General features: G+C 35.7%; 1 protein-coding gene and 1 pseudogene across 1 annotated transcript; one reads left to right on the top strand and one right to left on the bottom strand.

Annotated features, from left to right (window-relative positions):
- Nucleotides 1–1,377, top strand: part of LOC111810669 — a 2,637-nt pseudogene extending 1,260 nt beyond the window's left edge.
- A 6,323-nt stretch (nucleotides 1,378–7,700) lies between these two features.
- LOC111810417 (1-aminocyclopropane-1-carboxylate synthase 9-like) lies at nucleotides 7,701–9,541 on the bottom strand. Its single transcript, XM_023697124.1, has 4 exons — nucleotides 9,386–9,541; nucleotides 9,106–9,237; nucleotides 8,866–9,026; nucleotides 7,701–8,700 (listed from the first exon to the last, which is right to left on the bottom strand). Exons 1-4 carry the CDS (start codon nucleotides 9,530–9,532, stop codon nucleotides 7,701–7,703), a joined length of 1,440 nt encoding a protein of 479 aa, XP_023552892.1. The 5' UTR covers nucleotides 9,533–9,541.
- Between the last annotated feature and the right edge of the window lie 5,544 nt (nucleotides 9,542–15,085).

Below are 15,085 nucleotides of genomic sequence, written 5' to 3'. Positions count from 1 at the left end.
GGGGGGTGAATTGTGATGTCCCACATTGGTTGGGGAGGAGAACAAACCACCAGGGCGTGGAAACCTTCCCCTAGCAAACGCGTTTTAAAGCTTTGAGGGGAAGCCCGAAAGGGAAAGCCCAAAAAGGACAATATCTGCTACCGTGGATCTGGGTCATTACAAAACTTCTCCCTACTAGATTGATTTAAAAAAATTTTTATGGGAAGCCTCAAAAGTACAGCGAAAACAGCATAATATCTATTAGGTGTAGGTGGCTGTTACAAATGGTATCAGAACCAAACACCGGTCGGTATGCCAACGAGGACATTGGACCTTGAAGGGCGTGGAGACCTCTCCCTATCTGACTGTTTTAAAATTTTGAGGGGAAGCACGAAAAGCGGGTTGTTACAAATGGTATCAGAGCCAAACACCAGCCGGTATCCAGCATGCCAACAAGGGCAGTGGACCTCAAAGGGGTGGATTGTGAGATCCCACATCAATTGCAGAGAGGAAAGAGTACATTCTTTATAAGGGTGTGGAAACCTCTCCCTATCACACTGTTCTAAAATTTTTTAGGGGAAGTCCGAAAAGTAAAGTCCAAACAGGATAATATAAGCGAGCTGTTACAAATGGTATCAGAGCCAAACACCAGCCAGTATCCAGTATGCCAACAAGGGCGTTGTACCTCGAAAGGGGTGGATTTTGAGATCCCACGTCGATTGGAGAGAGGAATGAGTGCATTCTTTATAAGGGTGTGGAAACTTCTCTAACAAACGTGTTTTAAAATTGACAATATCGGTTAACGGTGGACTTAGACTAATATGTTATGTATATTCCACGAAATCGGGTTTTTGTTGATACATATATTCTAATTTGTATGCAGCTTCGGAGTGGATGAGATCCCCATAAGGGTATACAAGAACAACGAAGCCAAAGGGATCCCATACCCAAAGCAACAGCCAATGGGAGTGTATTCGACGCTATGGGAAGCTGACGACTGGGCCACAAGAGGTGGGTTGGAGAAAATTGATTGGAGGAAAGCCCCATTCTATGCTTATTACAAAGACTTCGACATTGAGGGATGCCCTGTCCCAGGGCCATCGAGCTGCCCCTCGAACCCCTACAACTGGTGGGAAGGGCCTGCCTACAGGGCACTAAGCCCTACGCAAGCCAAGAACTACCAATGGGTGAAAGCCAATCACATGATCTATGACTATTGCACCGACAAATCTCGTTACCCTCAAACCCCAAAGGAGTGTGCTTTGGACAATCTTTGAAGCATGATGGACTTAACATAATTACATATATATATTTCAAACAATTGGGTGTGTGCTACGACCGTCTCTTTTTATATATTGCGTTTTACGAAATTAAAGATTTGATATTTCATTTTGGGTACAGTGACCTTCCGCTCGAGTTATATTAGTTTGAGTTATGTTAGTACTCGAACTCATAGGAATATGAGATTGTGCATGCCCACAAATTACATTTTATGACTGAAAATGATATAGCAATACTTACGTTTAAAGACAGTACAATATTTTAGCTATATTAATACATTATAGTTTTGATAAAATTGTTATAAAAGATCTAGGACAGAGTTTTTTCTGTAAGCTATTGATTAGTTGTTGTAGTGCAAACATTATTTATTATCCTAACTTGAACTCTTTTTGTTGGATAACATATGTGTAACACCTGAGTTCCGATGAGAAATTAAAAAATTATATTTTTCATTTTAAAGTCGAGTTTCTACCATTTTATTGAGGGTTTTAGAGACTAAATTTAAGATTATGTCGAAGAAAAAATGTTTAAATAATTCTAGGAACTCAAGAAAAATATAAAATAAAACAGTAACAATTTGGGAAAATCAGTCAAAGTCAACTCCGAGAGAGTAAATCCGTCATTTTGACCCTCCTTGCCTAACTAGGGGTTTGAATTATTCCCGATTAGAATAGAAGTCTAATGATGAGAAAAAAAAAAAAAAAAAGTTTAGGGTTCTTAAGAGAGTTACGGAGGAAAAGTCGAAATTCGCTCTAATCCAAACTGTCCTTAAGAGTAGGAATTTATTTTTACGGTGATCAATGCGTGGATTTTTCGTAGGGAATTTGCTGAGATCGGGTACCTTACGAAAAAAATTTCAGTCTTTCTATATATTTTAATTTTAGAATGAATTTTTTAAGTCGATATAATTTCTAATATAATGTTGAAATTATAATATTTGAGTATAATATGCTACAACACATATATAAGTTAGCAGGGCGGTTCGGTTTCGTCCTCGGTCCCGTTTAGCTAACAAATAAGAATTTTTCTCCACTCCATCCCTCCTTCTGTACTTAAACAGACATTCTCAACTCCATTCGTGACAGGTGACTAGGTATACCAGTTCACTCAGTTATATAACTTGTCCAAATGGCCCAATAAGCCCATGAGCAATGGCCCAATAAGCCCATGAGCTCCATTATTGCTTCAGCCCAATTCCAAATACGAAAGTCCAATTCAAATAAGGANTTTTTTTTTTTTTTTTTTTTTTTTTTTTTTACTCGAACTTTTAGGTAGCTTGAAGAATGGAAAATGTAACACAAATGCTCTGATTTCGTGGCTCTTATTTGAATGTGGTCTAGCTTCGTTCATATACTTCTATTTTATTCGAACATCACAAAATATGTTCATCAATGAATGTAGTTTCGCTTTATTTATGTAACTCCCCGTTAGGTTATATATACTATAATAATAATAATAGTANAAAAAAAAAAAAAAAAAAAAAAAAAAAAAAAAAAAAAAAAAAAAACTGATCACCCCTCCTTTAATCTCTCTACCCTAAAATACTCTTTTCATGGGCATCAATAATTCAAGCAAAACAGAAAAAGAAAGAAAAGATTTTCTGGGGAGAAGAAAGACAGATAATGGAGTGATGGTTAGGCAAATAATGGAAGAGATGTCATTTTAAAAGATTAGTAGTTAGATTTACCTTTTTCTTTTTTGTTTTATGGAATGATATTAATCTGTTCAATTATTTAGATCTGAGTTAGAAATTATGATATTTTAATAAAAGTGTATTAAAATTTGGCAAGAGAAAAGAAATACAAAGATAGAAAGAAAGGAAGATTGGGAAAACATATCAAATAATGAAAAGAGGGAAAGAAAAAAAAGAAAGAGAGAAATAGGGAGATTCCAAATCAAAGAGATTAAAAAAAAAATACACGAGAAAGATTTAGAAACAATACGACCAATACAAAATCTTCTAATAGAAGATTGGAAATAACTCAGGTAATTAAATTGCTCAAAAGAGTTAAACTGACGCGTGATTGGAAACTGAACCAAAATATAACAGAGGAGATAAACATAGTGGGAGAAGTCTGACAACATTTAAAGTAACTCTCGAGGAACGTGAGTTTACGTTAATTAAATTAGGAAGTACTCCAGCTAAGGCCAACCAAGTAAGTGACCTTACTATGGGATAGACTAAAGATTATTTGAATTATGATGATGTATGAGTATCACGTTGTGTTGTGATGTATGATGAGTATGATGTATGCATGATGATGTTATTAACATGATGATGTTTTCCATGTTGAACATGCCTTATGATGTTGTTTGCCATATTGCATCATGTCGTTAGATCAACATAGGACACAACCCTAAGAGTATGAAAATGATATTAATGTACATATCCACGAGCACGTGTTACATAGTGTAACCAAGAGATGAGACTAGAGGGTTGTGACAGAAGAGATGTATAATTGGACTTAGAGGGACATCATGCATATTGTATGTTGATAAGCATAGAGCTACTACCCCTAGAGATGATGAGTGCGGACGCGCACCGTATGATGAACGTGAATGCGCACAGGTGCTAATGCACACAGATGAGGGTGTTCATGAGACGTATGACACTATNACGCGTGATTGGAAACTGAACCAAAATATAACAGAGGAGATAAACATAGTGGGAGAAGTCTGACAACATTTAAAGTAACTCTCGAGGAACGTGAGTTTACGTTAATTAAATTAGGAAGTACTCCAGCTAAGGCCAACCAAGTAAGTGACCTTACTATGGGATAGACTAAAGATTATTTGAATTATGATGATGTATGAGTATCACGTTGTGTTGTGATGTATGATGAGTATGATGTATGCATGATGATGTTATTAACATGATGATGTTTTCCATGTTGAACATGCCTTATGATGTTGTTTGCCATATTGCATCATGTCGTTAGATCAACATAGGACACAACCCTAAGAGTATGAAAATGATATTAATGTACATATCCACGAGCACGTGTTACATAGTGTAACCAAGAGATGAGACTAGAGGGTTGTGACAGAAGAGATGTATAATTGGACTTAGAGGGACATCATGCATATTGTATGTTGATAAGCATAGAGCTACTACCCCTAGAGATGATGAGTGCGGACGCGCACCGTATGATGAACGTGAATGCGCACAGGTGCTAATGCACACAGATGAGGGTGTTCATGAGACGTATGACACTATGGGATTCACACTCGCACGTGTGAGTCGTGTGTAGGGAAGTACTACACAGCTAATTTGTCTGAGACTCGAGGCCACCCTTAAGATGAGTAGAGATAGGCCCATAATTCATGATTGCATGTGTTTGCATTAAATACATGACCCCTATAGTGGAGTTACTTACTCAGGTCGTGTGCCATATTGTTTTTCAGGTGGCATCGTGATCAGAGATTGTGGCGCGTGCATAGGTTAGTTGCATATTTAAAATTCCTAGTCTTGGTTAGGACAGGGTGTTTGCATTTCATTTATTTTAATTATTTAATNAAGAGTATGAAAATGATATTAATGTACATATCCACGAGCACGTGTTACATAGTGTAACCAAGAGATGAGACTAGAGGGTTGTGACAGAAGAGATGTATAATTGGACTTAGAGGGACATCATGCATATTGTATGTTGATAAGCATAGAGCTACTACCCCTAGAGATGATGAGTGCGGACGCGCACCGTATGATGAACGTGAATGCGCACAGGTGCTAATGCACACAGATGAGGGTGTTCATGAGACGTATGACACTATGGGATTCACACTCGCACGTGTGAGTCGTGTGTAGGGAAGTACTACACAGCTAATTTGTCTGAGACTCGAGGCCACCCTTAAGATGAGTAGAGATAGGCCCATAATTCATGATTGCATGTGTTTGCATTAAATACATGACCCCTATAGTGGAGTTACTTACTCAGGTCGTGTGCCATATTGTTTTTCAGGTGGCATCGTGATCAGAGATTGTGGCGCGTGCATAGGTTAGTTGCATATTTAAAATTCCTAGTCTTGGTTAGGACAGGGTGTTTGCATTTCATTTATTTTAATTATTTAATTTGAAACACGTAAGTCCGGCAGTGTTTTCTAATGTTTTAACGTATTCTGAAGTTTTAAATTTTTCCGCTAATAAAGATGAGCATTCTTAGAGTATATTCTACATCAGAAATAAGCATGAGACGTTAATGACGATTTTAGATGTGTGGAAATTTAGAGTCGTTACAATTTATATACTTCTATTTTACCCAAACATCACAAAAACATGATCATCATCTGACATCATCCCACAAAGAAGACGCCAAAACAAAACAAAAGCAAGTTGAGCTTTAAAACCTTTTGTAGACCCTCCAAACAAAATGACCGTATTGATATTGATGACTCGAAATGACCTGAAACCAAAAGGGAGAGAAGAGTAAAGAACGAGAGTCAATGAATGGGGCCAAAAGGAAGGGGGGGCCTAAATGAAAGCTTGGATTCAAGCAGCATGGGAGATGGAAGAAGAAGAAGAAGAGCAAGAAGATTACACAGATAAAAGAGAGCGTGTTGAGTTGACATGCTCACATGGGCATTCTTTTGAAGACAATACAGCAACCAAAGAGTATATGGGGCATACAAGGTTGGTGGTTCGAAGAAAATTTGTTTAGTTCGATGATACGAATCTCTTCAAGAAAAGCAACGTCTCTCACAATGTCTAAAATGACAATCGGGAGAAATCACTTCGTCTTGAAGCTTTTTGATATGAACCAAAAGACATCAATCATACAATATACTTCAATGAAGATGTGAAGAAAATACTGTTGAAATTATCGAAAGATATTTCAATTCATGCCACATTGAATAAGAATGAAGTTTTATTGTTATAAATTTTGAATGGATTACAATTTAGAGTAATTTAGAGTTATTGTATTTCATTAATGTATGTTACGACATTTTATTTACTTTTATGTTAAATTTACATCATGGTTAATTATGAACCTAAAATATGAATGTTACCACTCTTGTAATGCCTTTAATAGTTTCATTTTGAGGCTATATAGAGCTTGTATTTGTAAGTAGACTTGGAGAATGCAGTAAAAAAAAGAGCATTAACATATGGCTAAGTTTAGGTTGCATGTAGAATCATTCAAGCTTGGCATGATCAATCTTGCTTGTGAAGTGATTCGAATCTCAAACAAGTGTTCTTGCATTGAAATATTTGATCAACAAGAATCATTCAAGCTAGACATGATCGATCTTGCTTGTGGAGTAATTCGAATCTCAAACAATGTTCTTGCCTTGAGATATTCGATCAACAAGGTAATCCGAATCTTACTCCTCTTGTAGTGATTTCCACATATCACTTTTGATCGACCTATTGAATCTTTGGAGGGTTAGAAACCCAAAGTTCGTCTCGATGTTTGGGTCAAAACTCGTCGATAATTAAATTTGTTAGAGCTCCATCATGCTCGTCCTTTTCAAAATTCATCTTGATGTTTGGATAGAGCTCGATATTAAATTATTATCTAAAGTCTCTTCTTATCTCAACTCATCTGATCGCTCACAAACTCCTTTTACTCCGCTCATTTTTTCGAGTTTCTTCTATCAACATGTATAGACTATTAATCAAATCTAGATTAAACAAAGTTAGGTTGGGTTGGGTTGGTTGTGAATGAAGCTAAGTGAAGAACTCTCTAGCACCACACCCAAGTTGGTGGAAAGTGGAGAGCTCTCGGGATCCACAAGCAAATGCCATTGTTTTCATACTGCCGGCGACAACACACGAGGCCACTTAACAAAAAACATGCTTTCGTTGGGTTTGACGTAACATAAACCGACCATGCATGCTTTGTTATTTATTAACTTTACCCTTAATTTCTCCGAAACCCTACCCTTTTCCACTCTCAACGGGATACATGTTCACACTTCAAATCTTATACTCCTACTCTCATTCATCGTTCATCGTGTAGCTTAAACAATATAGAAACTGGCTGTTGTTTAGGATTATTGAAACAGGAGTTCCATGTTGATTAATTAAAGGGTTAATAAGCAATGAATACATCTCTATTCGTATGAGGCATTTTGAGAAAGCCAAAAGTAAAGTCATGAGAGTTTATGTTTAAAGTAGATAATATCATATGGCTGTGGAAGATCGTGATTCCTAACAGCTACCCTTTTGATGAATGGTTAAGATTTCAACCTCGAATTCATTATGAAATGTCGATATAATTATATTTGTAGTTCAAATAAGCTTGATATAAGAAAAGTAGAGTAAGATAATGTATGTTTAATATTGAAATTGAGATGAATTACAGATGACACTACTAATCCATATGGATTGAGTGCACGAACAATTTTTTTTAAAGAGAGATTCAAATTTCTCTCTCACAAATAAGGAAAAAACACAAAGAGGTGAAGAAATTAAATGGGTAAAATATGTTTGCACCAAGCTATCGATCACGTGATTCGCTAGTGCGATCATGAACCGATAACCGAAAAACCCATTTAGCCACCGACTTCCTCTTCGTGTCGAGTTGGTTTAAAGTAGAATTAGTATTCCGTGATCGAATCCGAGTAGAATTTAGCTTAATAGTAGTGGAGTCAACCACGAAAGCCTTGAATCTCTTCATTGCGAGATCCAAAGTAGCCTCAGACATGTTGGCAAAACAAACACGAAACCAACCGGGTTCGGAGCAATGGCACGATTGACCGGGCGACACGTTCAAGCGCACCTCGAACACAATCTTGCTCCAAAGCTCCATTTCTGCCTCAAAGGTATTAGCTCCCAACAAATGCCTCATATCCACCCAAGAAAATAGCCCTGCATTCCCTTTATGGCACTTAATCCCAGCCTTTTCCAGCCCATCCACCAGCATTCTCTGTCTTTTCTTCAGCCTCATTTGATTCTCCCTTATGTACTTCCTCCTAAACGTCTCGTCGGACAACATCACCGATAAAAGATACTGCGTTTGCGACGAAACCAAACCGAAGCTCGACATTTTCGTCGCAGCAGCTACTACTACCTCGTCATTTGAATACACAGCTCCGACTCGAAACCCCGGCAAGCCGAGATCTTTCGAAAGGCTATAAACGATATGAACTTGTTTTCGGATTTGGTCATTGTGTTTGTAATTTTGGTTGAGGATTTCCATGACACTTACAAAGGCTGGGGTTTGAAAAACAGTGCCTGAATAAATCTCGTCGCTGATTAAGTGAAGGTTTTTTGATGCAATGAATTGGAGTAGAAGGTTGAGTTCTTGAGTGCTGATTGTGGTTCCTAATGGGTTTGATGGGTTCGTGACGAGCACTCCTTTAACCTTAAGGTTGCGATTTTGGGCGCTTTGGTAGGCTTCTAACAATGCTGGCTTTGTGATTTTGAAGCCATTCGAGCTCGAGCATTGGATCGGCACGATCTCTATCCCGGTTCTCCATTTCAAATCTCTATCAAATCTGTATTAAGTCACGTCAAGAATGAGAAACAAAAATGAAATTGAATAATCATATAACAGCTATATAAAATATATTTCACGACCGTATACAATAAAATATATTACATGAGTATCTTTCTATCTTAAATCAAATTTCATAATAAGACAAACAGGTTTTTACACGTACCCAGGATAGTATGGGGTAGGTAGAAGGAAGGCGTCGCCTGGTTCAGCCAAGCAGAACATAAGAGTCTCGTTAGCCGAGGTGGCACCAGCCGTGAGAACAATGTGGTCGGGATCGAACGTTACTTTGTTGTCTCTAATTTCCGACATGAACTCCGCCAATGCCTATATGAAACATTAAATTAGCTCCAAAAAACATGTCATGATGATGAGTTTAGGGTTAGGCAGATAATAAAAAACGTACCTTTTTGAATGCTGGCAAGCCATTGTAGTCTTGAAATAGAGCAAGTTCTTTAAAAATGGATTTGCCATCTCTTTTAAAACCCGCTCCATCTGGGTTCTCCTCGAGCCACCTCTCCACTAGGTCGAAGCATAACTATATCATCAAAATATACAATAAAAAATCATTAATTAAGATCTCATGTCGATTGGAGAGGGTAACAGAGTGACAAGGACACAGGGCCCCAAAATAAGATGGAGTGTGAGATCTCACATTTTAAGAACGGAACGGAACAGTATCTGACCTGATTTTCTGCGAGTCCCATTTGGATAATTCCGTTAGGGTTTCGAATCTCGTCGTATGGATTCTTCTCGTATTCTTCCCAACCTAAGAAGTAGGAGGAATCTTGACCATGGGAGTTGCACGTAGCTTTTCTAGACAACATCCCCATGCTTGTTTCTTGTTCTCCTTTGTGAGGAATGTGAATGTGAATGTTTAAAGAGTAGTGAGGATGTCCATTGGAGACACAACATAAGGTATTTATAGACATGTTTGTTAAGGAATGACACGTGGAAAAGCATATGCTCTTTCCCTGTCACCAAGGAAACACCTCAGCACATCTATTTTCTTTCTTTCCTAAGTATTGATGTATATAAAATTAATATAACCCACCACCCCACTTTGCCTCCCATATAATTTATACTCCCTTCATCTAAAATTAGAATTCACCCTATCATTCAACCGACACTCCATTTAATACATTCTCATTATATACCTGATACCCGATATCCGATCTCGGGTAGATGATAACTAAGAAAAGCTTAAAAGAATTGAAGGTATACGTATCTTTTCAAAAACTCAGTCATAGAAACTCTAAAGTTAAAAACTCAGTCATAGAAACTCTAAAGTTAAGCATGTTTTATTGTGAGTAATTCTATGCTTGAGTGATCTCTTGTGAATTTGTCCTGCAAGATTCAACATTTGTTGGAGAGGGGAAACTTCTCCTTAGTAGACACATTTTAATGTCTTGAGAGAAGCCCAGAAGGGAAAGTCCAAAAATGACAATATTTACTGGTGGTGGACTTGGAGTGTTACAGATGGTATCATAACAATATATCAAATGGTGTGCCAACGAGGACGTTAGGCTCTCAAGAGAGGTGGATTGTGAGATCTCACATTAGTTGAAGAGGAGAACGAAACATTTTTTATAAGAACGTGAAAAGGGTATGTACTAGTTTGTGAGAAAAGTTTTCACGATACTAAATAATTCTAGACACGAGTTGTTACGATATCAAAACTTAGGTTAAGTTGAAATATATAGAAAGAGAGTATATAGGACCCGTACCGACATGAAATCTTGGCAAAGGTGTAGAAAGGAAGAGAGAGAGAGAGAAGCCATGGGAGAAGCAGCATCGCGTTGATTGTCGGTCATTTATGACAATTCTTAAAACCTCTCCATTAGGCCTTGTTTCTTCTTTCCTACAAATATATATACTCACATGACTTAAATATTTCTTAATTAAAAGTTAAAGATTTAACGAAATTATTATATTTGTATATTCATAAACTTAGTATTAAGTTCTTAATTAAGATTTTGAATACTAATTCGAATCTTGAGTATGAAGTGTTACGGACTATATATTTAGCAAAATGAATATTGTTTTAATTATCATTAAATGAAAGTCGTCTCGAGGCCCTCTGCATGGGAGACAAACGGAGGGAGCCCCCCAGCCCCTACCCACCAATTTTCGTTTTTTTTCAATGCATGTTATATTTTAAAAAATCGAAAATAAAAGTAAAATAACTATCTCCCGATAATATTTAGATGCAAATTTGAGTGTTCTTTAATACATATTAGATAGTCAACTCTAAGCCCACTGCTAGTAGATATTGTCCACTTATAAACTAGTACACTATAATCCTCAACAATCCTCCCCTCGAACAAAGTACACCCTTTGTTCGACACTTTAATCACTTAGTCACTTTTGACTACACCTTCGACTCACAATTCTTTATTTGATATTTGAGGATTCTATTGTTAAGTTTAGGGCTCTATTGACATGGTTAAGTTTAGGGTGAGCCCTAAACTTAACCATGTTAGAAATCATGACTCTCCACAATGGTATGATATTGTCCACTTTGAGTATAAGCTCTCATGGCTTTGCTTTGGACTTCCACAGAAGGCCTCATACCAATGGAGATAGTATTCCCCGCTTATAAACCCATGATCATTCCCTAAATTAACGAACGTGGGACTCTCCCAATAATCCTCAACAGTATCTAACATAACATACAAAATGATTAGGTACATATATGATAGTCTTTTCGAACAATTACAATAATTTTAAACTAGTTTATGACAAGACGGTTGATTATAAAATTTGAAACGCTTTATAACATTGCAAGTGAATCTGAACGGGAAATCAATTACGACGTGAAAAGATAGCTCGAGAACAAAGGCAAAAGGGAAAATTTTGTAAAGGGGACAACAAATTTGTGTGTCATAAAAGTTTGGTGAGGTTATAATGCAAATATGGTTATAATGTTCTTGTTTTCTTTGTGTTTTGGTTGAGTTATTTAGGAGAAGTTTTGGTGTTTTGTGTGGGAGAAAGAAAAGAAAAGCATTACCCAAAGCACGTGGTTTTGTAGTAGAAGGGAGTTATTAGGGCATGTGAAGGGATAGCCCCACGAAGAGAAGGAATTGGAAGGGCCATTTGGGTTTTGGAGGTGACAATGTCTATGATCCTCACGTTACTCTATTCCCCCTTTGTGCCCTTCCCCAAAGGAGACATGCCCATGGTCCATTTCTTTACCCATTTCTCATATCTATCTTAGCTTTTGTCTTCTTTTTCTAGGCGATTAAGTAGGGTCAAATGACGTTATGGCTAACTAGGTCGACCAAAGTTACAATGGTGTGTTTTTTGTTTTTGTTTAGGTTTAATTTCGTATACTAGGGATGATAAACTATTCACGGCCCAGGTCCACTGCTAGCAGATATTGTCTTCTCTGGTCACAATCGCACTTTTGATACTCACTTTCCAGCAACAAGTGAGCTAAGTCAATTCGTTCTTACATTGCCTACGGCCAAGTGACGTATGCTCGAGCCTCTGGCCTCGGTTTAAGAAGAAGGTTTTAGAAAACGAGGGCAAAGAGAGATTTTCGAAAGAGGTGTTATATATGCAAGCAAGAAAGTAACAACAACGGCTCACAATATATAACTATTGGTAGGGAGAAGTTGACAAACACCCTTAAGGGTATTTCGTTCTCCTCTCAACCAATGTTGGATATCACAGTCCACCCCCTTTCAGGGCCTAGAAAGGGGGTGGACTGTGATATCCCCTTTGGGGAACAACCTCCTTGCTGACACATTACTCGGTGTTTGACTCTAGTACCATTTGTAACAATCCAGGCCCACTACTAGTAGATATTGTCCTCTTTGAGCTTCCTCTCAAGGCTTTAAAACACGTATGCTAGAGAAAGATTTCCACAACATTACAAAGCGGGTTTCGTTTTCCTCCCCAACCAATGTGGGATATCACAAAATAAGTCATAATTTAGATGGAAAATTGAAATTTCAATAGCTTTTCAAGATAGTTTTTACCAATTTTATAAACACAACCTTACGTCAGACAGAAAACGTAACGTGCTTGTATTGAGGATATATCTCGGTGTAAAGAATAGGGATCGGAGGAAATTAAGATATCTCGACATACGACTCATTGGTATAAATGGCCAAACTATCACTTCATTATATAAACAATGGTACCATTTTATTTAACATGAATGAAACAAAATAAAAGTTAAAAACTATTGATCATAGTCTCCCTCTCCCTCCCTTCGGCCCAATATTCTTTGAATTTGAGCCCATTTACCTTCCCGCATTCATACTCATGCCACGAGACCCTCCTCCGATCTTCCACGATTGTATGATATATTTTACTTTTGAGTATAAGTTTTTAAACTTTTGTTTTCTGAAAAAATGTCTCGTACCAATAGATATAGTATTTCTTATTTATATACACATGATTTCACTCTTAATTAGTCGATGTGAACCTCCTCTCAAAGATCCTCAATATTTGAAACGATCCTTGTTTAAGCTTTTGCAGCTATCTGCATTTATGTTGGAATGAGAAAGTTTAAACGTATAAAGAACGGCATAAATATCTGTCCGTTCAATCATTTATATGGTCAAAATCTCCTTGTCATTATTGTGAGAAATATACACTCTACATTTGCAACATCTATTAAAGAATTCCGGTTCGTTTGAAATCGAGCTAACTTTGTTGGTTATCCATCATAAATTCATGAATGTACAAGAGATATCTTCCATAGGTAAATAAACAAAAGTATAATATCTGAATAAAAGAGAAGTACATGAATTAACCGAAATCACGTTCAAATGAAAGTAATTTTGACGATAGATGGATAAAAAAGGCTTAAAAATCTAAAGCACCTTCCTTTTCAACCGCTCAATTATAAGAATTTCAAAATTAAATGTGTTTTAATTGGAGCAATCCTACGTTAAGTAACATGTGAGTGAGGAAAAAAACATGCTTAAAGCACTCGTGTTGGTCTGTGAAAATTCTGATAAGCGAGAAATACGTAATCTAATATCAAAATCAAGTAGATGATCATTCATTAATGATTTTATCTAATATTCAAACTATATTCATTACGATAAAATGGCAACTAAAATGGTGTCCATATAAATTATCAAGGCTATTAAATATTTTTATAAACCGCTTGACATGACATGAATGAAATGAAAGCATAGAAGCAAGAACAAGAAACTAATACAATCTTGTACAAAATTCATGAAATCTAAGTTGATTCGATGTTTTCGAGTGGATGATCTCAACAATCCTCTTTATGCCAAGTCACAACCGATCTCCAGCATCGGTTACATAAGTTAAATATTCCATTTTTGTAACTAGGTTAGGGTTGGGTTGGGTTAGATTGTAACTCTATTTTTAAGTCGGTTGGGTTAAAAAAAAAATAAAAAAAAAACATTAGCCCGCTATCTGAATTTTTAGTTTTTCAAAAATTCAACTCAATCCAGACCGAACAAATCTAACCCAACCTAACTTTTATAATTTGAATTTGATAGTCTATATCACGTGAATAACTTTAATCAATTTAAGCATAACTCAATTAGTTAAAATATATATAAGATTGAATTTAAATAATGAAAAAGAATAAATTCAAAGTTTATAGTAAAAAAATACAATAAATATAAAAGTTATAATCAAAGAAGAATTTAACTTCTAATATATATTTTAAAAAAATAAAACCATTGAATTAAAACTTTAACGTCAAACATTTTTATTTTATTTTTTAAAATTTGACTAAAGTTTTTTTTTTTTTTTTCCTCGTTCATATTTGAGTTTCAAATGTTGATTTGAAAATAACTATAAAAAATGTTTTAATTTGAAATATAAACATTAGTAATATTAAACTTTTAATTTAATCTTTATTTTATTACAAAATTTAAATAAAGCTTAATTAACGTTCAATGTCTAAATTTTATAGATAAAATATTGATTTAATAAATAATTCAAAAATAAACAATATATATATATATATATATATATATATATATATTTAAATTAATAATAAACATTTTACAATTTTTAAATAAATGAAGTATTCACATTTTGAATTTCCTTTTTATGTTTTATTGTTTTATTCATAAATATTATCTGCTTTGACTCGTTACATATCATCGTTAGTCATAGGATCTAGCACTACTTCAGCCTATATCTTACATCATTCGATGACAGATTTTGATATCATTTATAACAGTTCAAACTCATCATTAGTAGATATTGTCTGTTTTGGTCGCTTACATATCATCGTCACCCTCACCATTTAAAAACGCGTATGTTAGAAAGACATTTTCACACACTATAAGAAATGTTTAATTCCACTCTTTAATACTAAAAAAAATTATTTTTTAATATTAAAACTTTTATATATATATATATATATATATATATATATATAT

Source organism: Cucurbita pepo, chromosome LG14 (assembly GCF_002806865.2).
Source record: "Cucurbita pepo subsp. pepo cultivar mu-cu-16 chromosome LG14, ASM280686v2, whole genome shotgun sequence".
Lineage (NCBI taxonomy): Eukaryota > Viridiplantae > Streptophyta > Magnoliopsida > Cucurbitales > Cucurbitaceae > Cucurbita > Cucurbita pepo.
The sequence above is the reverse complement of the archived record's forward strand: the minus strand, read 5'-3'. Positions and strand labels throughout refer to the sequence as shown.